Genomic DNA, 26,551 nt, shown 5'->3' on the forward strand with positions numbered 1-26,551 from the left:
GAAAAAGGGGTTAATTGATTTTCCCAGTTGGAGGATTTCAGGCATATGTTTTTTACCAAATTTGTTTATCCTGAAACCTAAAAAGGGCAAAATCCAACAATCAGGCATCCTAGAATAGACATTGATCACAACTTTGTAAGAGTGAAAAGTGGTTACATGCTGAAACTGTTGTTGCAAGTCAAAAATTAATGTAAATCATAAAAGATGAAGTTTTATAACTCGCTTTGGATTTACTTCTGTATTTCAGTTCCAGTACAGAAGGTGAATGTTGAAATGTCTGTAGAAGATAAAGTAGATCATGATGATGAAACAGAGAAAGATCCACTGTGTGAATGTGAAGATGATTCTCATGTACAACACTTACCTGATACATTAGGTGTTTATTAAACATAACAGGTATTGAGGACTATTCTCACTCGAAGACTTTCCAAAACTGCGAGTCAACTCGATTGGTACCTGATGAACAGATGATGCCCTTGGTAAAAAACATATATTTTTAAATACTAAATTAATTTGTTTGCTATAATTTCCAAATTTCAGAAGAAAATTTGCAGGTAACTTTGATTACTGCAGGGCTTCATTGCCAGCTACTTTTCCCCATAACCAAATAAATAAAAAAGAATTGCTTTAAAATGTTTCAGGAGTGTTTAAATAGCTATTTAAATTTTTTGAATCTGTTTAAAAAAATCTGTATGGAAAACAGGCAGTCTATTTCATATCTTCCTGTTTTAAATGAAACTGTGAACGTTTACCCTTTATATGTACATGCATATAAAAATTACATGTATATCGCACGGAAAATAAACAAATGTGTATTTGGTTTATACAGAATTTATTTTAGTTCGATTGTGTAGGAAGCTATAAGCTTATAGACACACTTTCGAATCCGTTCCTGGAACCAACCAGTACTGAGCAATGTGTGTAAAGTTTCTTGCTCAATGAAACAACAACTTGCCCCTGACGGGGTTTGAACCCATGCGGCTAGCGATCATTAGATTACTAGTCTGACGTGTTAACCACTCGGCCATGCCGCCACACAATGTGTATTTGAAATCACTATGATGATATTTAATGAAGTGCTAGTTGCTCAATAAAATTTATTTAAGCATTTGCTTTATATCAACACAACATTTTTATATTATTTTTTTTAGGTTCAACAGTTTCTGACGCTAACTTTTAAATGCAATTAAATAAGAAGAAAAATTCTTTAATTTCAATAATATTATCCAAATTCTATCAATTTACATCAGTTTTAATGATGAATATTACTATCATAAATGTAATGGTGATAACAAACGTATATGGGATATTGTAAATCTGACAAAACATATATGGGTAATTGTAAATCAAACAAAACATATAGGGGATATTGTAAATCAAACAAAACATATAGGGGATATTGTAAATCAAACAAAACATATAGGGGATATTGTAAATCAAACAAAACATATAGGGGATATTGTAAATCAAACAAAAAATATAGGGGATATTGTAAATCAAACAAGACATATAGGGGAAATTGTTAATCAAACAAAACATATAGGGGATATTGTAAATCTAACAAAACATATATGGGTAATTGTAAATCAAACAAAACATATAGGGGATATTGTAAATCAAACAAAACATATAGGGGATATTGTAAATCAAACAAAACATATAGGGGATATTGTAAATCAAACAAAACATACAGGGGATATTGTAAATCAAACAAAACATATAGGGGATATTGTAAATCAAACAAAACATATATGGGATATTGTAAATCAAACAAAACATATAGGGGAAATTGTAAATCAAACAAAACATATAGGGGATATTGTAAATCTAACAAAACATATATGGGTAATTGTAAATCAAACAAAACATATAGGGGATATTGTAAATCAAACAAAACATATAGGGGATATTGTAAATCAAACAAAACATATAGGGGATATTGTAAATCAAACAAGACATATAGGGGATATTGTTAATCAAACAAAACATATAGGGGATATTGTAAATCAAACAAAAAATATAGGGGATATTGTAAATCAAACAAGACATATAGGGGAAATTGTAAATCAAACAGAACTTTTAGGGAATGTTGTAAATCAAACAAAACGACATACAGGGATATTGTAAATAAGAAACAAATATACGTTTGAGGTAACTTAATTATCAATTAGCTAGCTTTTTATCATCTACTGCATTCATATCAGGGTCTTTCATAGCTTTAATTTACCGTATAATCAATGCGCTATTTTTAGCGATGTGGATTTCCAAGTGTGAATTCCAAATGTCGCTATGGCCACGCTTCAGAGCGTGTGCTAATTACGTCAGATTACACAATTAAATCTGCCTCCAGGTGGAGAAATATACATGTCAGACATTTCATAGAGATTTTAGGGTGACTAGAATTTCGCTTTTCTGATCATATAGGGCGAAGTGAGAATATTTACTGTGAAGTTTTCGCCCTGAACGCAGTCCCTGTATTATAAACAATGGGAGTTGTCCTGGGTGTTTGTGTTATAACATGTCTGGCTAGTTAAATACAACAGTGCTCTCTAGGCTGAGATGTCATAATTCTTACCAGTGGTGGTATTCTCATAAAAAAAATTTGTCAGTTGCTAGCTGTTAAACTCCGGGTTCTTCCAGGGATTAAAGTACATATAAAGACATTACTTAAGGATTGTTACAAAAAGTATTAAAACAACAAAATTTCATAGTTTATTCAGCAGTGTCATCTTTTAATACCCTATAATATTCCAAGTAATTTCAACTATTGTGTTTTTTGTTTCATAATTTCAAGAATAATGGCACTTTCACGAATCATAAAAGGCCCTGGCCCCTTCAAAATTAAAGGAAGAAAGCCTTGGCTATTTCTAAAAGTATCGATGAAATGTTACATTCAGAATTTTGTGAATATCCACCATTTATATATTGTATTATTATTGTATATTATAAGAAGTTCTATATTTGCTATATCAGAAAGCCTTCTATCTGTTGGCTCTAATTGGAAGGTTGGTGGTTCTTATAAGCTACATGTTTTTGCTTGAATAAAACACTGAACAATTACCAATGAATATATAGAGTGTAATACATATATGAGCCGCATCACGACAAAACCAACATAGTGCGTTTGAGACAAGCATGGATGTAGACCAGCCTGCGCATCCATGCAGTCTGATCAGGATCCATGCTGTCCGCTTACCAACTCTATTACAAGTAGAGAAACTGATAGCGAACAGCATGGATCCTGATCAGACTGTGCGGACGCGCAGGCTGGTCTGGATCCATGCTGGTCGCAAACGCACTATGTTGGTTTTGTCATGATGTGGCTCATATAAGTTTCTATGTTCGTGTTATCTGTATGTATATACATGTAGTGACAGATTTTTTTTGTCTATTTTAGATATGACAGATAAGGTCAGACTGAAGAAGAAAAAACCAAAAGCAGCTCAGCCAAAAGAGTTGTTCCCAGTGAAAAATGCCGGAAATACTAAAGAGAATACTCGCTCCCCATTATCAACACGTACCATCGATATGAACTCTCCAGCTAAACTTGTACAGAGAAAGCAAATCAAAGACTTGGATAAGAAAATGACCTGTTCACAGGAGAACTCGTTGTCAAGGTTTATTGTTAGAGATAAAGAGAACATGTGACTTTATGTGTGACATTTTCACCTAGATCTGTGTTCATTCTGTTTCTCTTATCTTCTACACCTATATTTCTATATCTGTTCCATGTTGTGATCTTATTATCAGTGATAGGTGGTGACTTATATTAAAGAAATAATTTAAAACTATTTGATAAGATTGTTTGTATATCTGTGGGTTATTTTGCACATTTTAACTGGTACCATGACTTTTGAGAATTTTTTTCACTTGAATGTTGTATCACCAAGTACAATTGTGTATGAAATTTCTGATACAGTTTTATGTATACCTAACAATATAAAATTATCACATAGACCATAGTGTGAGTGTGTAATAAACCCATTTGATAAAAAACAATATTTAACCCATTTAATAAAAACAATATTAAACCCATTTAATAAAAAACAATATTACACTAGTGAAATAACACTGACATGCTATCATTTGCATTATATACAAAGATCGCATTTAAATTAAATGCACTGATATATGCGTTACACTATAAACCATTCTTATCTTAGAGTATGTGATAAATATAATATTATATTTGTGTAGATTCAATAATAAATTTATTGAACTGGTTGAGAAAACCAATATCATGCTTGCCAGAGGCTTGCATGATAATAATATGATTTTGTTCAACTCATCCAATAAATTTAGTATTAAATCTTTATTAATTCAATATCCTCACATCTTACTGAGAGTACTAGATTTTATTGTCTACCAGAAGTAAATGTTGTGAACAGAGGCATTAGCCGAAGTGGACATTATTTTGTGTGAACATTTTGTTCTATCACCCTCAGTAAATTGTGACAAATATTTTAATGTAACAAACAAATCAATATTTAAAGTAGACATAACTACAACCCTTACCCTGTATCCACCTGAGGGCAGTTTAGCAATGTGAGTAAACCTCCAAGTGATGTTGCCATGTGACATAATGATATAGCATATAAGGCTCTATATAGTAAATAAATCTTGTGAGATATAAAAGTATTATTTTTTCCTGAGATAACATAAAAATTTTTCTGGTATTTTAAATTGATACACATGACACACATCACACGGCCACTATATTTTCAATGTTTTTAAACTTTATATTCACAGGGGGATTAATTTTTATTTCTTTTAAATTTTAACCCCTTAAAACCCCAATGAAATTTTTTTATTAAGGGGCAAAGTACAACCAAAATGAACAGTGGTTTTCTTTAATATTTTAAAATTTTGATTTTAAAACAAATTTCCCATTTTTAAAGGGGGAATTTTTCCTTTTTTAATCAAGTTTCTGAAAAAAAAAAAAGGGTTTTAGATTTAAAGTCCAATTTTTTTAGGCAGGAATTTTCGAAAATTTAAAAACCAAAACTTTCTTTGAACTAAACAAGTCCCGGAGCAATCACAGTGCTTTGTACTAATAGAGACCCAGGTTTTGATAGAAAGAATAAGAACAAAAAACAAAACACTATCTCTCAACTGAATTCAACAAATTGTTCATAGCAATATCACCAAGTGCCCTAGAGCACATCATCAGTGCTTAGTGGTTTAATTTTTTGTGCAAAATAATGACCTTTGGTAGTTTGTTTCCATTATGTAAGTAATATATGAATACTCTACTGTGCATAGGGCACGTGATATTTCTGAGAGGTTTAACCTATAATCGTTGGTGGAATTTCTGGTTTGTGACAATTTCTTGTAATTTGTTTTTCCTGTGACATAATGAACTCTTACTTTTGATGTGATGTTTGTATGTAGAATTTCTCTTATTTTGTTCTAATTTAACAAAAAGTGTGCAAATAGTTGTGTGTTTGCTGTGACATATACAGAGATCTGCCGAGAATTTGAAAGTACTTGGCCCTGGACCCACTTGGTCTGAAAATGATGGGCCATTTTGACCAAAGTATGGGTCTTGGGAAAATAAGTAAACATTGACCTAAATGCGCCCTTTGCTGCCGATTTTTCTGCGCCATTCTCATTTTTGTAGCGCCAATGGCTCAAAATCGCGTCCTCGGCAAGATCTCTGCATATATTTTTTATTTAAATTCTTATTCATGTATAATGTATGATATTAAACAGTTATGGTGTTGTTTATAAAAAATTTCATTTGAGAAAAGTTGATAGGTTTCTATTTATAGAAATTGAAGTAACTATAAACATGCCATATTATTTTCATTATCTAGACTTGTTTCGTGATAGTATAATTAGAAACAACAACTTGTGACAGTTCTTGAAGATGTGGTATCATTTATATATACATGTATCTATATATTAAAAAAGCTATTTCATATTGTAATGACAATAATCAGGTTTTGTACTCCAGTTAAAATGAATAAATCTTTGTTTTTCATGATACAAGTATATATTTTGTAAATAGTGTATACAGTGTTTAAAAAGGAAATAAAAAATCCAACATTATGAAAGGTTTTTGTTGAAACTAAAAATATTTTGACCAAAGCATATTTGGTTGAAACAATACTTAAATAGACTTCTTTTAATATAGGAAAATATCCAGCTTGTGTCTGTACTTGTTGTGGTTTTAATTTAGCTACAGTATTTGTTGTAGTAATGATCATCTGCCACCAAATATCTACTGTGAATGACATCTAAAGTTTTGCCACAAATACTCAAAGTTATTATACACCCCCCCTCCCCCCCCCTGAAACGAAGTGGGGGGGGGGGGGGGGGTATATGAGTCACATTGTCCGGAGCATAACTTGAAGACTTCTGGTTGGAATTCAAGACAACTTCATACAATGATCAAGAACAATAAAAGAAAGTGCAGTGTGCAAGAACCATAACTATATCTAAATTAATTACAGAGTTATTGCCCTTTGTTTCTTTTCTGTTGCTTTTTTCTGTCCGAGCATAACTTGAAGACTAAAGGTTGGAATTCAATACAACTTCATACAATGATCAAGCACATTGAGAGGAAGTACATTGCACAAGAACCATAACTCCATTTTTACTAATTACAGAGTTATTGCTCTTTGTTACTTTTCCTTGTCCGGAGCATAACTTGAAATCTACTGGTTGGAATTCAAAACAACTTCATACAATGGTCAAGCACAATAAGAATAAGCAGTGCAGTGCATAAGAACCATAACTAAAGTAATTACAGAGTTATTGCCCTTTGTTACTTTTCTATTGCTTTTTTTGTCTGGACTAATTGTTAGAATTCAATACAACTTCATACAATTATCAAGCACGTTGAGAGGAATTGCAGTGCTTAATAATCATAACTCCATTTTGACTAATTACAGAGTTATTGCCCTTTGTTACTTTTCCTTGTCCGGAGCATAACTTAAAAACTACTTGTTGGAATTCAATACAACTTAATACAATGGTCATGCACATTTAGAGGATGTGCAGTGCACAAGAACCATAACTCCATTTTGACAAATTACAGAGTTAAATTGTTCTTCCATACTTTTCCTTGTCCGGAGCATAACTTGAAAAGTACTGGTTGGAATTCAATACAACTTCATACAATGGTCAAGCACAATAAGAGGAAGTGCAGTGCACAAGAACCATAACTTTATTTGGACTATTTACATCATAGTTATTGCCCTTTGTTATTTTTTTGTCCAGTGCATAACTTGAAAACTAGTTGGAATTCAATACAACTTCATACAATGGTCTACTCTCCTGCGCATCGGTCGAATGTTCCACTATCGCTCACTTAAGTAACGGGAGTGTATTCAGAAAGCTGCGAAGGGAGCGTAACAATGGTCAAGCGCAATGAGAGGAAGTGCACTTGCTCAAGAAGCGTAACTCTTTCTGGACTTATTACAGAGTAATTCAATAAAACGTCATCAATGGTCAACCACAGTGAAAAGGAAATGCAACATACAAGAGCAACAACTATCTTTTATGCCCACAGCCCTAACTGTATTTCAATTCTTTTACAAGGTATTCTGTTACTAGTAACTTCCTTATTTCCGAAGCAGTCTTGCGGGGGTATTAATCACATTTAGTGGTAGTTCTAGTTGATCTTAATGGCAAACTTCTAATTAAAGCCTGTGGTTCAGCAATTAATTTTCATTATAATATTTGTGAACACTTGTTATATTGTTTAAAACCACATTTTTTCTTCTGCCAAGCCCTTATAACATGGTAAGATGGTGTTTGAAGTATGTCGGTGCATGCTAGAGTTATGTTACCATTTGGTGCATGATGTGTCCAGTGTCTAATACTAATGAATTACTCAGTGTATTGAACTTTCGTCTTCCTTATTTGTGTGATAGATGTGTATATCAATAATGAAAAATAAGATGATACTGATTGTCCAGCTCTAGAGTACAATTTGACACACACATTTGAAGGATGGTCTTGTGAAGTTGCTAGTGACAAATTCCATTCAGAAACAAATTGTTAGTAAACCTTTGTTTAGACATTTAAACTGTAGATAATTGAAACGAATACTTATCTAATAAATTAAGATAATACTTTCATGAATGAACAGCCATATTTGCCTATTATAAGTAAGTAAGTAAATTCTTTACTATAGTGACATGTGTTCTTCCATACTTTTCCTTGTCCGGAGCATAACTTGAAAAGTACTGGTTGGAATTCAATACAACTTCATACAATGGTCAAGCACAATAAGAGGAAGTGCAGTGCACAAGAACCATAACTTTATTTGGACTATTTACATCATAGTTATTGCCCTTTGTTATTTTTTTGTCCAGTGCATAACTTGAAAACTAGTTGGAATTCAATACAACTTCATACAATGGTCTACTCTCCTGCGCATCGGTCGAATGTTCCACTATCGCTCACTTAAGTAACGGGAGTGTATTCAGAAAGCTGCGAAGGGAGCGTAACAATGGTCAAGCGCAATGAGAGGAAGTGCACTTGCTCAAGAAGCGTAACTCTTTCTGGACTTATTACAGAGTAATTCAATAAAACGTCATCAATGGTCAACCACAGTGAAAAGGAAATGCAACATACAAGAGCAACAACTATCTTTTATTGCCCACAGCCCTAACTGTATTTCAATTCTTTTACAAGGTATTCTGTTACTAGTAACTTCCTTATTTCCGAAGCAGTCTTGCGGGGGTATTAATCACATTTAGTGGTAGTTCTAGTTGATCTTAATGGCAAACTTCTAATTAAAGCCTGTGGTTCAGCAATTAATTTTCATTATAATATTTGTGAACACTTGTTATATTGTTTAAAACCACATTTTTTCTTCTGCCAAGCCCTTATAACATGGTAAGATGGTGCTTGAAGTATGTCGGTGCATGCTAGAGTTATGTTACCATTTGGTGCATGATGTGTCCAGTGTCTAATACTAATGAATTACTCAGTGTATTGAACTTTCGTCTTCCTTATTTGTGTGATAGATGTGTATATCAATAATGAAAAATAAGATGATACTGATTGTCCAGCTCTAGAGTACAATTTGACACACACATTTGAAGGATGGTCTTGTGAAGTTGCTAGTGACAAATTCCATTCAGAAACAAATTGTTAGTAAACCTTTGTTTAGACATTTAAACTGTAGATAATTGAAACGAATACTTATCTAATAAATTAAGATAATACTTTCATGAATGAACAGCCATATTTGCCTATTATAAGTAAGTAAGTAAATTCTTTACTATAGTGACATGTGTTATACTTATACGTATATACATACACAAAAATACACAACTTAATTTAGATAAACACACCGGCCCATTGGACCTGTAAGTCACCTTAAAATATATTATATAAAATTATAAATAGCTCAAGTAAATTGCTGTCTGTGTTTAATGCCTACCAAAATTGAAGTGTGTGGATGCTGGGTGATGCAATAATTATTTTACTGTATATATTGATGTTGAAACCTCTTATTTTTCCTCTGGATTGTGGCATATTTGATTCTTTGGTAATCAAGCTCCTTAATATCAATTTCTGATTCTTAGTATTTGTTTACTTTTATTTAAAGAAACGTTAATCTCTAGAAGTACATAATATTATGGATGTTGATATTTTGAAAAATTCGTATTTTTATTAATAACTTTGGAGAGCATTTAGTGGTGCTCAACCTCCAGTTTTAGGATCAAATACTCTGAGAGAAATGTGTATATTCACCGTTTTGTATTTCAGACGACGCAAGTGACAGATCGTAATCAGGTATTTATCCATTAAGTACAGTTATAAATCAGTATTTATTAAAAGAAACAAACAAGCATATTAATTTATTATTTATTTCTGTCTCGAATAAACAACAGTTACGAGTTTGAATTAATGATAATGATAAAACATTATTTCATAGGTTATCGTACAGAGTAACTTCCCTTTACCCGCCATCAGTCATTACAAGATAATGGAAAAGGTGACCGCTTTAAGACCTACAGCATTATTTGGGACGCCACCAGAGCCATTATTCAACAATCAACTTTGTGGTGCAACAACAGAAATGCTTGAAGACTGGATGGTTCTACTTGCTGATAAAAACTCGGAGGCATTGGAGAATGCTAAGGCAGTTCAGGTGATATTTATGAAATAAAAATCTGATAGGATATCTAATTTCTACTGCATTTCTAACTAATATGAAATTAGGCAAAGCCTATGCACGGGGAAGTCGTTAAAAAATCCTTTCATTCTTTCCGTTTTAAAGGTATCATTCGGTATTACATGCACCGCTTCCGTTTTCACTTGGAACACTCGACGTTTATTATTTATCCGAAAAGTTGAGATTTGTTCCGTTATCGGAATACCCCGCCTATTATCATTGAGTTACATTGTAAATGGCGGCGCCCGACTAGAACTGACACTGAAAATTTCAAAGATAGGTATAGAATTCTATATATTTTTTAATTGTTTTTTATTTGATTTTCTTTTAAATATACACGTGTAGTCTATAGCCGGGCAAGCCAACGCCCGGACCCGCTTCGCGGGCCCGGTCTTTGTCTTCCCCGTATAATTCAGTCAGGGTATGCTTAACATTTCTTTGATGAGTTAGTATAATGATATTGTTCTGCCTTGACTAGGGAACAGTCTTTGTTTATTGACATCAAAATGCATATTTCAGCAGCCAACTTAATCACTTAAATGTAGGTTCCAATAAGGACTTAGGTCAGCGACATGTTAATACTAAGATCACCAAATCATATGATATCCAACCATACTTATAAGAGCTACATTGGTAGATAGATTGTTACTATGTTATTGTTAAAAATAGTATCCATTTCTCATTACCAAGTCTAGGCTTTGCAGACAGATTGAATGATAAACCTTTAGCAACACATGGGATATTTACAGGGGTGCTGTTCTTTTATCAGTCACATACTATTTTTTAAGTGAACTCTTTAAGTTTTTTAACAACAGCAAGCTTTTTGAAACCTCCAGCATGCCGGAAATTTATTTACTGTGTGCAAGAGATAGTTATTTATTAACTCTTACCGTGCTAGTGGCGGGCCGATCCGCCGTCAGCACTTAAGTATTGTCTCGCGAATGGCGGAAAAATCCGCCCTGTGGGGTACCTCTTTACAATATTTTCTATTCTTAGTATAGTGGTTTTCCAATACACATGCGCAGTACGACTACTACCAGAAGGCTTAGATAAAATGGCAGCCTCCATGAAATAAGTTTATTGTCACGTTTTGAGGCATTTTTGAACGATTTTTGGAGTTTGTTTCAATTATGTCGAACAATGAATTTAGAGACATTATTACGAGCGATAGTGATGACGAGGAATTCGAGGGATTTGACCCTATAGACGTAATAAATGCAGAATATGACGAAATAAATGATTTAGAAAACGTTGAGTTAGGGGATGAAGATCTTCGAGACATTTTAAATGAAATTGATCGTGAAGAAAGGGATGTGTCAGGGCTCGAATTTAACACTCGCAAACTCGCAAAATGCTAGTTGAAAAATGATTTTGCGAGTTAGATTCATGACTACTCGCAATTTTTTGCGAGTTGAAGAAAAAATGGAATACGCTTGTCAGGAAAATCCGAAATATAAATGGGGCGTAATATTCGCAGGAAGCCGAGTTATAAACCATGCGCGCACTTGCTGTCTGGTTTACATTTTCTATACCTTAACCTCGCTTAAAAAAGTACACAAATTTAAACCAGTCCAAATGTCATTTTGTCCGTGTAAATCAAGCGTGATCGGAATAAAATGTCTAAACGAAAAATAACGAACTTCTTCCCACTTATTGAAGCAAATGTGTCTTCCGATAACAATACTCTGAGTACAGAAGATGATTCACAGTCTATCAAAAGAAAGTCAATGAGACCTTCAGTTAAAATGGTTAAAAATTGGGAGAAAGAACTGCACGTCAGTCATGTCAGTCTTACGAACGAACACGATGACGATGGAAATGTTGCCAAAATATTTTGCGCCGATTGTTGTGCGCATAATCCAGACCAGACATCGTCGGTATGACGAAAGTATTGCATTATTATTTTTTTACATGTAGATTGACATTTGATAAGAATCCCTGTCCCCTAAATCAAGTTTTTGAGTAGAAAGTTACGTTGCTGATTCGTACCCCGGGCAGTTCGAACTCGTCCAAATAAATTACAATTTTAAACAATTTTGGAATTAAAAAATCATTGTCGTAAAAAGTGCTAGTTGAATTCAGTTTTTGCTAGTTAAAAATTTGTCCACTAGCAAAAAATTGCTAGTGGCCAAAAAAGTTAAATTCGAGCCCTGTGTGTTCTTCGAGGCATATGATCATGACTGGCTTCGTAATTTCAATGTAGATTCTGGACCAACTAATATTGATGACGAAAGTTCTCCCTACGAAATATTCAGTAAATTTGTGGACAATGAAGTTCTTGAATTGTTGGTTGAACAAACAAATTTATATTATGAACAGTATTTAGTAACAAAAGGGGGAATTGAAAACTTACCTATGTATTCACGGTTTCGATCATGGACACCTGTGGACATGCCCGAGATGAAAGTTTTTCTAGCCATCATATTGTACCAGGGATTAGTGAGACTTCCAAATTATGACATGTATTGGTCTACCAATGATCTAATCAACTTGAAAAGAATAACATCTTATATGACTAGAGACAGATTTTATGCATTTGTGCATGCTTGTGATAATTCTGCCGAGCCTCCACGTGACAGTCCAAACTATGATCCGGGATATAAAATATCACGCCTGTCTTCCATGCTTGTAAACAAATGGAAACAGGCATATAAACCAAAACGTGAGGTTTCTATCGATGAAACTCTTGTGCCATATAAAGGGCGGACTAAATTACTCCAATATATACCTAACAAGCCCCACAAATGGGGTCTGAAAGTTTGGACATTAGCTGATGCAAAATCTGGCTATGTTTGGAATTGGATGTTATATACTGGGAAACACACACATGATCAACAGGCTAGAGGTGCTACCCATCAGATTGTTATGACATTGTGTGACCCACTACTAAATTTGGGACATCATGTATATTGTGACAATTATTTTACCAGCCCAGCCCTGTTTGAGGACTTGGCAGACAATCAAACGGGAGCATGTGGCACACTCCGAGTGAACAGAGTTGGGGTCCCGAGGGAGGTAATATCTAAAAAATGGACTTATATAGCATAATTCTTCTTTATATTTAATTACACAATGAAAAGTCTAAATCTTTTGCAAGATAAGTGGCAAAATGTGATCTATTTACATCTCTGTAAATTTTTAGCCGAAAATTTGCGTCCGAATTCATGTATACTTTGTGTTGAGAATATGCCTCTTATAGGAGAGATTTACCACCACGTCACTGATAACTGCTGTGTGGACTACGTATACACACAATCTTAGAAGGTCGTACAAACATTGGTAGCATTTTCTGTCAAGTTAACATAAGATGATGTTCCTGGGGCAAAGTTTTAAAGATCAGAATTATCTGAACATATTTTTTTTGTAATATTCAAAATGAAGAAAAAAATACAAAACTATTTTCTAAATAGTATTGATATATTTTATATATAAAATAAGTGTGATGTTATAAAGGGTTAAATTTTTGCTAAACATCTACATGTACTTTAATTTTTATGTCTATATCAATCTTGAAACAACTCGCTACATGTGTTCTATGAATTATCATTTTTATGTGAAATATGCCTGCTAATTGCTCAGTTTTGTTTCATTTTCATTTTCCCCTTTTTCACCTTGTCAATGTAAATATGTTTTATGATTCAAGGGTATTATATTTTAGCCATTGTTAAATGTATGCTTAAGACCCAAAACTGAGTGTTGTTAACATAAATATAATTTAAAACTTTATGCTTAGTTCATGTTCAGCTTTAAGTATTAAGCAAGTTAAAGTGACATTATGCTCATATTTTCATAGTCAATTTGAGCTGAATTGACTTTATATTTCAAAAGATTGACTGTTAAAATGGTGTTTGACCAACAGGTGATATTTGAAAATGTTTGGGATAAATTTAATTTATTTAAAAAGTTGACAAAATCCCCAATTAAACATGTTTACAGCAGCCAATATAAAAAAGAAAAGGCAACATAATTACTCAAAATAGTCATGTGTCACATCTGTGGTTGGAAAAAAATCTGGAATCAGGTAGATATGATAATGACCTCCGTGAATTTATTTCAGAATACAAGTACACCTCTAAAACTTTATCATACTTATAAGCTAGGCATTATATATTTGATGTAGTTAACTAATTATAACTTTTTTTAAGGCCACATATTATAACAAATATCTAACAATGTCTTTATAATTGTTCGATCGAATATTTCTTTTGCCGACAGTTTTTATAACTGTTTGAAGATTTCTTTTCCCTACAGTTTTATTTATTTTCAATAAAAAATAAATAAATAGGAAATATGAGATAAGAAAGATTGTTTTGTTTATATAATTTTGTAGTCAGTATCTTTAAAAGTACAATAGAATTGCATCGTTTTATACAATAATTAAACATAATAGCCTATATTTTCCCAGTCACTTTGCAAGCTTAATGTTAATGCTTTACTTTAATTATTTTCAATCACCTGTTTTATTCGCGATGAATTAAGTTTACGATGAATTAAGTGTATGTTATTTTTGCTGATTTAAAAAATGATAACAGTTTCTTGACAATATTTCTAAGCAAGTTTGTTTCACATATAATGTCTTTATTGTAAATAAATAGTTACTCAACATATTGTTAATCTTTTCTTTATTCATGGACCATTTAACTGATATTTTCTTAAATTTATGATAATACAATCATTTTTCTATTCGGGGACTAATGATGCTTTAGCATCAAAAACTCTACTTTATTGAAACAAAGCTCATATTTATTTCTTAATAGACATACACACCATAGTTTTCTTATGTAAATGACTAGGTAGTACAAAGAGGATGTACGACCAGCAACGGTTGCTATGGTCAGTGCTTATCAGCAATTCTATTTTTAGAATATTGGCCACTGGTAAATCTCTCCTATTTACACAACGGAAGTAAAATTTTGTATTTATTTGTCATTTTACAAGCACAGAAAAGTAAAACATTTGATAACCTATAAAACAATGAATTTTATACAAAGAAAATAATATTTCTTGATTTTTTCTGTATTTTCAGGTCAAAACGCAGCCAAGCTGAACAAAGGTGACCCCCCACTAAATCACCGAGATGGTCGTAAACTATATATAACTTGGCATGACAAAAGACTAGTTCATGTCTTGTCAACAGTGCATAATGGATCCACTTTTACCAAACGAGTTAGATCAAGATTTCATGCAGACTATGTTCGGGAAGTTGATCATCCCAAATCCATTCAGCTATATACTCATTTTATGGGTGGGGTAGATCTTGCCGACCAACAAACCCAGTACTGTGTTACTTTACATAAGATGTTAAAATGGTGGAAGAAGCTGTTCTTGTGTAATTTACTTGAAGTGTCAGTTGTTAATGCTAAAATCATTTACAAAGAACTGCCAATCAATGTGAATAAGCGTGTAAAATCTGAAAAATTCCGTCTCGAAATCATCACAGGTTTGTTGGACGGGTATGATGTGCAGACCAGGCCATTCCGCCGCCCAGTATCTAATCCTCCAATGAGACTGGCAGGGAGACATTTTCCTAGGTTGAATCCTAAAATGATTGGTGGTGGTAGAAGGTCTAGTCCAGATTGTGAAGTGTGTAGTAATAGAACAGTCAAACGCCACCAAACCCAGTATTTTTGTGCAGAATGTGAAAAACCTATGTGCGCATACCCATGTTTTGAGCGCTATCACACCTTGAAAGACTATAAAATTAACTGTACTGCTGCTTTGCATAGTTAGACACAAGTTTATAGACATGTTTATGACTGTTTTGAGGTGTTTTAGAATAAAAAACAAAGGAGATATGTCTAGATTCCAAAAATTTGTGGTTTTATTTACAAAAAACTGACATTTTACCCCAAAAATTGTGCATTTGTTAACAGTTTGGTATTTGCTGAAAACTTTAATATATTGGACAGAGTATAATATATTGATAAATATAACAGATTATCATTTAACAAAGCTTTATTTTCAATCTAGTCATGCAAATCAAATGCATATAAAAATCATAAATGTTACAAATAATTACACAGTGTTCTGTTACACAACACATAATTGGTTACTTAGCGTGCTAAGAGTTAATTGTTTCCAGAGTACTGATTTAAAAGAATTCACAAAATTGCCAATGTCTACTAGCTGGAAAAAATTTCTACATGTACTAGTTTTTGCTGTCAGACTTTAAGTGCTTAGTTGGACCACTAGGACTGAAAATCATTTTGATCATAACAGTCTTTTCCTATCATTTTTTTAAAAACAATGTTTGTTTTTTTATATATTAAAAAATGTGTTCAATGAAAGAACAGATTTTTATAGACTGTTTGTTTATTATTTTTATTTTTTTGTTTTTGTTAACAGTTTGTATTGATTAATAATGTGTTCTATATTTTCAGGGTTCCTCTATCATTCAAGAGAGTGTACAATTTTTGTTCTTAACTTGTGATCGGATGAAGATGTCAAGTGAAGTCAAATATCTTAGCCTGGACTTGTTTGATAGGTAAATATATTGATATATTATACCTTTATTATATGTTACATAAATTTGTTCTATGTTAGTGATACCAGGCCTGAAAATTTATAGTGTTTGACAAAAACGAAGTGAATATCTGAGCAGTTGCTATGACTTTTTATCAGACTTTTTAAGATTAAGAGGTGGGTGACTGTTTATACATTTTATGTGGATGTCAAATCAAATAGTAGAATGCTGAAAGCTTTTCAATTTCAGTACTTTAACTTGAATTGTTTTAGTTAATGCTAAAAGTAATTTTCACGTTGTAAAAGCAATTACATATATAGAAAATACATGGTTGATGTCGGGATGTCGAGAAGGTTTATCCTGTAAGAGAAAGTGTATCTTGGCGAGCTTTTAATAATTAAATGGTTTCATTCTTCTTTTTCCCCGATAAAATAGTATCTATATGCAGTTTTGTTTTGCTGCTAAACATGTGACGTCATCATGTGACTTAATGACTGGAGATAGATAAGTTTATCTCACTGATAATATAGACAGTAGCATGATAGAATGTGGTATATTTAATTTAGATAGTGATGGAAATCAGATGGAATTTGTCCCAATTGATCATCGGTTCAGTTGGATGGGACATAATCGATAACTTTTCGAATAAAGTCGCGTTAAAAAGAAGTAACATTTCTTCCCAAGGCACTTGATTATAATCAGAAACATGAATTTCATTTAGCACTTTTCAACACAGTTTTAACCTTATATCGTTATAATTTTACGAAATAGATTTTATTTTTCAATGGATGTCAAATAATAACATTCACATCACATTATATTACTATTGTTTACATCAAATATTGATCCTGTTCAACTACAAATTGTCTCTTGAGATGAATTTTTTGCGATCGGCGAGGTGTTCCTAAAAGAAATTACTGTCGGAATTAATTCCCTTTGATACTTTTAACATTTTCGACGACGTCGCGGAACAAATTTTTTCGAATTGATTATTGTTGTTTTACATAACAGTTACTGATTATCGGCGACTTGCGACAATCGCAACATCACTAGTATTAGAGTGTGATATAAAAAAGAAATAATACACGTCACCTCAGGTTGTGTAGCATAATAATGACCTCCAAACCACTGCCCAAAACAATGTCCATATGTCAGTCTTTGACTGGTCTGTCCTTGTAGTGCCAGGGGGCAGTCAGAGATGTGTACTGTTTCTTAAATGATAACATTTCTGTTTGATCTTCTCTTAAGGGTTTTTATCACCTGTACGAAAATGCCTACCCTGACTACACCCTGATTTGACATGGGATCAGAAATTTATTCCCAGCCAGGTTTTTTAAGCTATTCAGTTGACTATAGAGAAGACAGAAATCTATTTTTAGATTTTTTAGTATACAATACATAGTGTTTTCAGGGTGGATTCAACGAAATATTTAAATGAGCCAGAAAAAATACCACCCTGAAATGGAAATCCAGGGCAGAATTTTCACTCACATAGGTTTCTAAAAATAGATTTACTTCTAGTTAAATTAAGAGCAATTTCAGGGTGGGATTAATTTGAAATATTTAAATGAGCCATAATTCACCCTGATTTCTGTTTAAAAAGTCAGACCAGACTTTTTTCCTCCTGTTATTATCCCGCACCAAAATTTGGCAAATCCCACCCTGAAATTAAAATAAAAATCCACCCAGATTCCTGTTCTTTTTGATATTTGACAAAATAATAATTGAGATTTTTTTTTCACTTATCTGTATTTGATTTTCATACAATTAAATACATTTCAAAAGTCATTTGTGTTTGATATTTCCACTAGGTAGCTGCACACTGTATTACATAATTCCACACTACTGCAGTATTATGAGTATCTGGACTACACAATCTGTAAACATAAGAAAGCAGTGTAGGAATATGCTATAGACAACTTTCAATTTATATATTAATCTAAAAGAAAATGTTACACCTTAATATAGAGAAATATGTCCATACAGTGTAGTTTTAAAGGTATAATATTTCATCAATTGCAATAACAAATTATTGATGAAATCATTTTAAAGAAGCTACAGCATTATAAACATATATGTACTGACTTCATGAAGTCATTAATTCCATAAAATTTACAGGAATGAATACTTTTAATAATTAAAACTGAAACTGATTTTGATAGCAAATGAAAAAATTAAAAATTACCAGTAATATTTCTTCTATTGTATTCTTTTGTTCCAACTACACCATTTTCTTCTTCTCACATGTTACTGAAATATTTGGCTTCAACCTAAATTTTGGGAGTAGGAAAAAAAATGCAATCATGTCATAATTTTTATTACATTTCAAGACTTCAGTTTTTTTTTCTAAAATGGAATGATCAAAATGTATAGTTTATTTAGAAAAATTAAGAATGATTTCATTTTCCCTCCATATTTTAAAACAGGTTTCCTGGAAATTTATTTAAAATCTTTTCAGAATACTGAGCTTACAGAATTCATAATTTTATGAAAAATTAAAAATATTAAGAACTGTAATTCAATTATAACTTACCATTTATCTGTTACAATTGGCTGCTTATTTCCCTCCATTTTTTCAAATTGAATAACAAAGTTTAACACATCTATTATGCTCCATGTTATTTATAAGTTTCACAATAAATTTTCCAAGAAAGTTCTGTATAGCTGGGGTAGTTGAATTCTTAAATCTCATTTTCTATGTAATTATCAAAACTCATTTATGTATTAATATATAATTGTAAGTTGATTTATTTGAATTAAAATCACAAATAAAGCCTCCAATCTTTCTAAAGAAAATGACCATGCTGGAAATAATTTTCAGGGTGTGATATTTTCTCTGGGTTTTAAACTGCTGTCGGTCAATCTGTGGCAACTTCTCTATTTTCATCTGCCAGATAGCCCAGTTTAACATAAAGTATTTTGAAATACTGTAAAAAGTTCCGCTTGAAGGTTATTTGTTTATATAAACTGAAAGCTGACCTTAGAAGTAGGAGATTCTGTGCAGATTGTGAGATGATGGATAACAACTACAAATCTTGAACATTACTTATTGCTGACCAATTTATGCATTAAATAATAAATTGTTTGTCATAAGTTAAATATAAATACAATCAATTACTAGAAACAATTATCAATTTTATAGATAACAATAAATCATGTTGATCTATATAATCTACATAATTTAAAAAAATAATAATAAAAAATAATTCAGTAAATGAAAAGAATTTTTGTTAAATGGAGTTTACCATAAATCAACTGAAACTTTCCAGAAATAGACATTATGATATATTTTCTTCTGAATAAAAAAATCAATTTTATCTGAACAGCAATGTAAACTGTACTATAAGTGTATTACAATATTCATTTCTAATAACTTTAACTAAGAAAAAAAAGGCTGGAAATGAAGAACTTTTAAGACTGTATTGAAACTGGTTCTTGAAAATTTTCTAACTTTGAAATATCTGGGTAGATTTTGCTTATATTTCTCCAAGTCAGTAAAATCTGTGTCAAAATATTTTCAAAGTGCAAATATCCACCCTGACTTTTACCAAAATGATGACAATGTCAGGGTAGAAAAAACTTGAATTCCCATGTGAGATTTCTTGAAAATTCAGGGTCCATGTCTATTTCACCCTGATTTTGCCAATTCTGGTTCAAAACAGGCCTGAATCGGTCCTGTTTTTCATAAAAGCCATGCTGATTTTTCGTACAGGCAAGAAAATTATAATACATGTACTAATGGAGCAAATGTTAGCAGAATATACCAGTATTACATATCAAGTAATTTTGTAGTGAAAATAACCTGATTAGCCACATAAAGGGAGATAAACATAATGTCATATATTTTCAATCAGAAACCAATAATTCACTTGACCCAATAATTTGTCATAAGATCTTTTTTTTTCTATTACCCAATTGATTGTAAATGTGTCAAATTTTCTTGAATCAAATATTATGATAACGTTAAATTGCCTGTTAATATGACATTTACATAATTCGAAGTTAAATTTTAATGCAGTTTCATTGAGATAACTGCAAAGTTGATTGACTTAAGCGAGTTTCCAACTTGAACCTTTGACCTGTTTTGTATTCTTGCAGGTTTATGCTGCAGCATGTACAGGACCTACATGAACATGTAGTAAATACTCACCCTGTGAAAACTCGCATGAAGGAATGGCAGGAGATACAGAAACGAGTCTCAAACCAGGTTGTCTTACGTGTCATTTCCTGTATACAAATTGCCAGTAAACTCACCTCTCACTATAGGGTAAGTTAAGTGTTGAACAACCATTATGAGTTATGTTAAACCATTTAAATCTATAGCTTATATCATGACTAACTGTGTAATGTCACAAGTGTAAACTGAGATCAGTAATTAACCAGGAGTCTATCTATTCAGTTGATGATTCTCTTTTGGTTTTTCAGTCTTGAAGCTTATTGAAATATTACAACAGACACTTCAAGTTCAAAGCATAAGTTCATTATACAAATTTTAAGCATTGTAATGTTAAGATTTTAAAGCACCATTATTCCTCGAATATCTGTATTGTAAATGTGTCTTATTTCTTCTTGATGACATCAGATTTACAAATAAAACATACATTAGGAATTTTTCCTTTAGTAATTTTGGATATCTTATCTTTATTCGATGTTCTCACAGATTTTAAGTCCAAACAAGGCAAGACGTTTCTTATTTGATGCTGGACATCGTTACAACACGGAGAGTATCCTGCAATCAGAGCTACGTATTCTAAAAACTCTTGATTTCTGTGTCTCCAGACCCTCACCACTTGTATATCTAGAGTGTATACTAGAAGCTTTAGGTAACCAAATAAATTGTCATTCTCTTTCATTATCTCTTGTGGTCTCCCTTGCATACATGAGGCGGCAGCTTTGTTCAAGAGTCATGTTTTACTATAGACCATTTTAGAAATGTAAACAGAAGCTAAAATCTTAGTGTGACACTTAGCTTTACAAAAGGGAATTGTATAATGTGTTAGTTAATGTACTAAAGATTGAATTACTAAAATACCTTTAATTAGTATTCTTGTTTCCAATAAAAATGCTTTGATTATCTGTCATTATTTTTCTCCTCAATAATAATGATGTACAAATAAATTATATAGTCACTTCAATATTTTGTAGCTTAACATTAAAATGCATTTTCTTGTCACAGGTAAAACAGAGTGTGAGTTTGAGGTGAAAGTGTTACACGGGGTGACATTAAACCTGTTAGATATGGTGTATCTACAGTATAGTGAGATTTACTCGAGACTTCATCAGATAGCTGCAGGTGGCTCCCCAGTCACACAGAAAGACATGTATGTTATTATATTGACATCTTCATTGTCCTGAATTTAGTTGCTAACTTACGTTACTGATAAATGGAGACTCTATGGGCATATGGTTGCTATTACTGATTTCAAATCACTAATTAATGCCCTCTGTACCCTGTGTGTTAAAGTCCTGGAAGACATGATTATGAATACATTATATAAGAAAGCTATACAGACAGATTACAGAAGTTCAGTAAGTTCTTGCTAATCTACCAAGGTGCACTCTCATGTCTGAAACAAGTTGTACACACAAAATTTTCCTGATCAAATGAAATTAAAAAATCTACAATTGATCTTACTAAATCAAATCAATTTGAGATAATGCTTCCTTGGGTTCAAATTTGTTTAAGTCAATAGTTTGATTTCAAATGACAAATATTTTAATTTAGCATGGACATTTGTAAAATTGTAAGCATTCTCTAGCATGGTTAGATCCATAAAGGAAATATTAGCTAGTCTCTAAAGGTAAAATTACATGCTGTAATATATGCACACCAAAAGCTTTTACAACACTTTCCTTCATTAACTCATTGTATCTACAAGGAATAGCAAAAATGGACTTATTTCTGTTCAGCATTAGGGTTAGGGTTTTGCAGCAGCAGATCTTGAAATTTAGAATTGACATTCATTATATCATCAGAAATTTTTCATACAGGGCAAACAATTCATTATCAGAAAAAAATCATAATACATATCTATGAATAACTATTTTATACAGGGAATGCTTAAAGATATCTATAGATAACCATTTATCATGTTCAGATTCTGTTGATATAACCATTTGAAATGTTCAGGGCATGTTTATATTACCATTGTTATTTGTGCACGGCATGTTTATATAACCATATTAGTTGTTCAGGGAGTTTATATATCCAATATATTCAAGGATGGAATGTTTATATCATTATTGATATTTATTATGCTCATGGGATGTATATATAACCATTTATTTATTCAGGGAATGTTTCGCAAGTGTAAGGGCAGACAAGATGTTACTAATGGTCACCTTGATAACCGCTGCAGCCTACATCATTGACAGAAATTCTCATGAAAAGGTAAAAATTTGTGAGTGTAACATATTTGAATGTTTTGGACAATATAGACAGGTATATACCACCAATATATTCCCTGCTGTGTTTGTACACTTTTGTAAAGTTAGATCAGCCTGTTCTAATACTTTTGCCTGCTTATTTCTTTCACCATATCTCTTCAGTGCTTTTTTTCTTCAGAATTTTGAGGTAAGGAAAATGTTCAATTTGACCAAACTTTAACTGGTCTTTAGCTTGAATACTGTCATACTTCCTGATCTTTTGTTTGCAATAAGGGGAAGAATCATTATTGAACAATCTTCAACCGACTGCCTATTTCATACCGAATATCTGATGAGAGGGTAGATTCTAAATGTTTAAGAATGCTCATGCTAATGTGTCTCTGACAATTTTAAGCTGAGAGCAGGATACTCCTATTAGTGAGCCTGAGCAGTGCTCATTTTCTTTCTTGCATATATATCATTTACATTTATATCATATCTCAAAAAAAAAAAAAAAAAAAAAAAAAAACAATAACAGAAACTTATATTTTCAGTTTCCATTTTTTTTTAATAAATGAAGTCATTTTAAAGCATACAAATGTACAACATATCTTACTTCTGTTCAAACCCAAAACAATCCAGTGTTTCTACAAGAATAAGACTGTCAGATTATAACACTTAGTTATATATTTCAGATAATGGTTAGTGTTAGCAGGATCACTAAAATACCAGCTGAAGATATTTCAGATTTTGCATCTGTTATTCTGAAGACATTGATGGAAAGTAGTGAAGATTAATCACCATGGATACAAGTGACTGTAGGAGTGGTATAGGTGTTTGGCCTTAAAGTGAAAGTGATAGTAGCCAAACTATTGTGTTTATTTTTCAATTCCAGCATCCTTAATATGGAATTACTCATCTGATTCAACAACCATTAAGAAGACTTTATTTATGTACCATCTATATATTCAAATATGACAGTAAATTTTTAAATAATTTCTACTGTAATACATGAGTGTGAAATGTACATTTCATGACAAGTAACATTACCATATAAGTCTTGTTCAAACTAAATGTATGAGATTTTGATTTTATGTATGAAAAACAAAAAAATATTGTGTATTTATAATTCTTTTGTTGGAACGTCGGGGTTTTGTTAATTGTTATTTTTGAGATTTCGTGACCATGTTATATTTTTTTATTTTAGAAAAACTTAATTTTATAAGTTTCATACAATATGTGCAAGGTTAGAATAATTTAACTTTACCTTAGGACAAATGTTAAAATATTTTTAGGATAAGATTGCGCATAGTTTCAGGACTTAATAGGAGTCAGACCTATAAAAATAGAAACAGTGATGGCAAATGTTTATAATAAGAACATGTATATATATAAAAATCATAATGCTATATTGAAATGTAACACCATTGATTGTAATTATTTAAAATTTAAGTTTACTTTATGTGTGACAGGGAAAAAAATATTAACATTCAACTATAGATTTGGCTTGAAGTGTCGAATGAACAATTTTTAAAGATAGTATGAGCATCTTGAAAATTATTTTTTTTACCTTTTAGGAATTAGCCTTTAACATGTTGTAGTTTGGATAAGATAAATATAATATAGTATGTGTTTGTTAGATAATAAGATATCTGTGATGTTTATTTCTGTTCAGTCTTAACTTGTATCTATATATAGACCAAGTAATCAGGATTTGTACAGTCTGTATCTATTTATAGATCTGGTAAAAAGGGTTTTGATATAACTGTGTTTGTACAGTCTTAATCTGTGTCTATATATAGATCTGGTAAAAAGGGTTTTGATATAACTGTGTTTGTACAGTCTTAATCTGTGTCTATATATAGATCTGGTAAAAGGGGTTTTGATATAACTGTAAACTTAATAGATCAGGTAATAAGGATTGGTTATTTAACTCAGTGTTAAAGAGTTCAAAGAGTAATAATTGAGTATGGTCAAACTGCACAGATGTGCAGGCTGGTCTGAATCTTATCGGTGGAAAAGGGTTTACTGTATATATTTAACTGTTACTTGTTTGTCAATAAGAAATCTGTGATATTTGTCAATTTATTTGTAAATGTCTATGGCTGTTACCCAAAGTTTATTGTTAATTAGATCATTATTTTTAAAAAAAAAGTATTTTTTTACATACACATGTACATGTATTTACATATATATATTTATAAATTAATCTTATGCTGTGTAATGAGATACAGTCTATCTTCTAAGTATAGTTTAAAGTTTATTAGTAGTTTTTTACAAAATTAAATTGGTCAGGTGTGGCGCGACCAATTATTTTTGTTAATTTGTATTATTAAACATTAACCTATTTAATGATCAACATTATTTTTCAACCAAAAACAAAGCATTTCTCGTTAGACTGGTTAGACGACTGATTAAGTAAATACAATTTAATTGTTACTGTACATATCAACCAAAGTTAGAAGCAGAAATTTGAAAAATGGACAAAAAATAATGTTGTTTATTAATGAAGATTAGCCACTTTTAGATAATGAGATAAAGTAAAGGTGCATCACTTTCAGATAATGAGATAAGGTAAAGGTGCACTTTTTTCAGATAATGAGATAAGGTAAAGGTGCACTCCTTTCAGATAATGAGATAGTCTAGTGGATTCTAGTAACAACAGTAATATTTAATTGTTTTAAGTCTGTCATTTTGTAACATTCTTGCTGAAGCATTATTATTATAGAAAAATGTAGAGGGTTGACCACATTTTCACTATATGTTAATATACATATATATATGTAATAACATTAATTAGAAATAATGTAATGTGAATTATTGTTAGAATATTTTCTGTTTTTATTCTTCATATATTATCAAACCTCTATGGAACTATTTATACAAAGTATGTATTTCATCTCACTATGTTTTGATATAGTTTCAACTGTTGTTTTGGGTTTTATATAAAAAAAAAACCTGTATAGACTTACAACAAAGTTATTTTATTATGATTTAGGAAATCATCTGATAATAAATGACTGTGATAGATATATGTTGATATTGAGTTATTAATAAATCAATCGCCATGTTACATAATTATAGTAATTAAAATTTCATTTCTTAAGTATTTCTATTTGTTTATTTTAATTACATTGTGTGTTTTTATAGTTAGTGTTTTTCAACAATGTTTTTTTTTGTGTTCTCACTTAGGTGGAGCTTATAGTTGTATACTGTGTCAGAAATGAACAGGCAATGTGGTTAAACTATTTCAGATATAAACGGGCAATGTGGTTACACTTTTTCAGATATGAACGGGCAATGTGGTTACACTTTTTCAGATATGAACGGGCAATGTGGTTACACTATTTCAGATATAAACGGGCAATGTGGTTACACTTTTTCAGATATGAACGGGCAATGTGGTTACACTATTTCAAATATGAACAGGCAATTAGGTAACACTATTTCAGATATGAACATGCACTGTGATTAAACAATTTCGGATATGAACGGTAACTGTGATTAAACTATTTCGGATATGAACGGGGACTGTGATTACACTATTTCAGATATGAACGGGCACTGTGGTTACACTATTTCAG

The 26,551-nt window shown here is 31.7% G+C and overlaps 2 protein-coding genes across 2 annotated transcripts; both read left to right on the forward strand.

Moving 5' to 3' along the window:
• Nucleotides 1-247: 247 nt before the first annotated feature.
• Nucleotides 248-3,648, forward strand: LOC132760623 (uncharacterized; the record flags this gene model as incomplete). The annotated part of the gene is made up of 2 exons (XM_060752633.1): nt 248-376; nt 3,398-3,648. Coding segments are annotated over 2 exons (380 nt in total), but the record flags the coding sequence as incomplete, so codon positions are not given.
• A 6,244-nt stretch (nt 3,649-9,892) lies between these two features.
• On the forward strand, nt 9,893-24,141 carry LOC132760622 (cyclin N-terminal domain-containing protein 1-like). Its single transcript, XM_060752632.1, has 7 exons — nt 9,893-10,114; nt 16,519-16,622; nt 20,700-20,868; nt 21,262-21,424; nt 21,778-21,922; nt 22,896-22,992; nt 23,663-24,141. The coding sequence occupies exons 1-7, from the start codon at nt 9,950-9,952 to the stop codon at nt 23,762-23,764; spliced, it is 945 nt and encodes a 314-aa protein (XP_060608615.1). The 5' UTR covers nt 9,893-9,949; the 3' UTR covers nt 23,765-24,141.
• Nucleotides 24,142-26,551: the final 2,410 nt, after the last annotated feature.

This window comes from Ruditapes philippinarum, unplaced genomic scaffold, assembly GCF_026571515.1.
Source record: "Ruditapes philippinarum isolate M1 unplaced genomic scaffold, ASM2657151v2 ctg7767_1_1_1_1, whole genome shotgun sequence".
Taxonomy (NCBI): Eukaryota; Metazoa; Mollusca; class Bivalvia; order Venerida; family Veneridae; genus Ruditapes; species Ruditapes philippinarum.

Bases quoted from the DNA above. Each gene is read 5' to 3' on its own strand.
- LOC132760622 (XM_060752632.1), top strand. From the start codon at position 9,950: ATGGAAAAGGTGACCGCTTTAAGACCTACAGCATTATTTGGGACGCCA. The intron at 16,623-20,699 runs GTAAATATATTG...GTATTCTTGCAG, and splicing joins AGCCTGGACTTGTTTGATAG to GTTTATGCTGCAGCATGTAC. The intron at 21,923-22,895 runs GTATGTTATTAT...TTATTTATTCAG, and splicing joins CCAGTCACACAGAAAGACAT to GGAATGTTTCGCAAGTGTAA.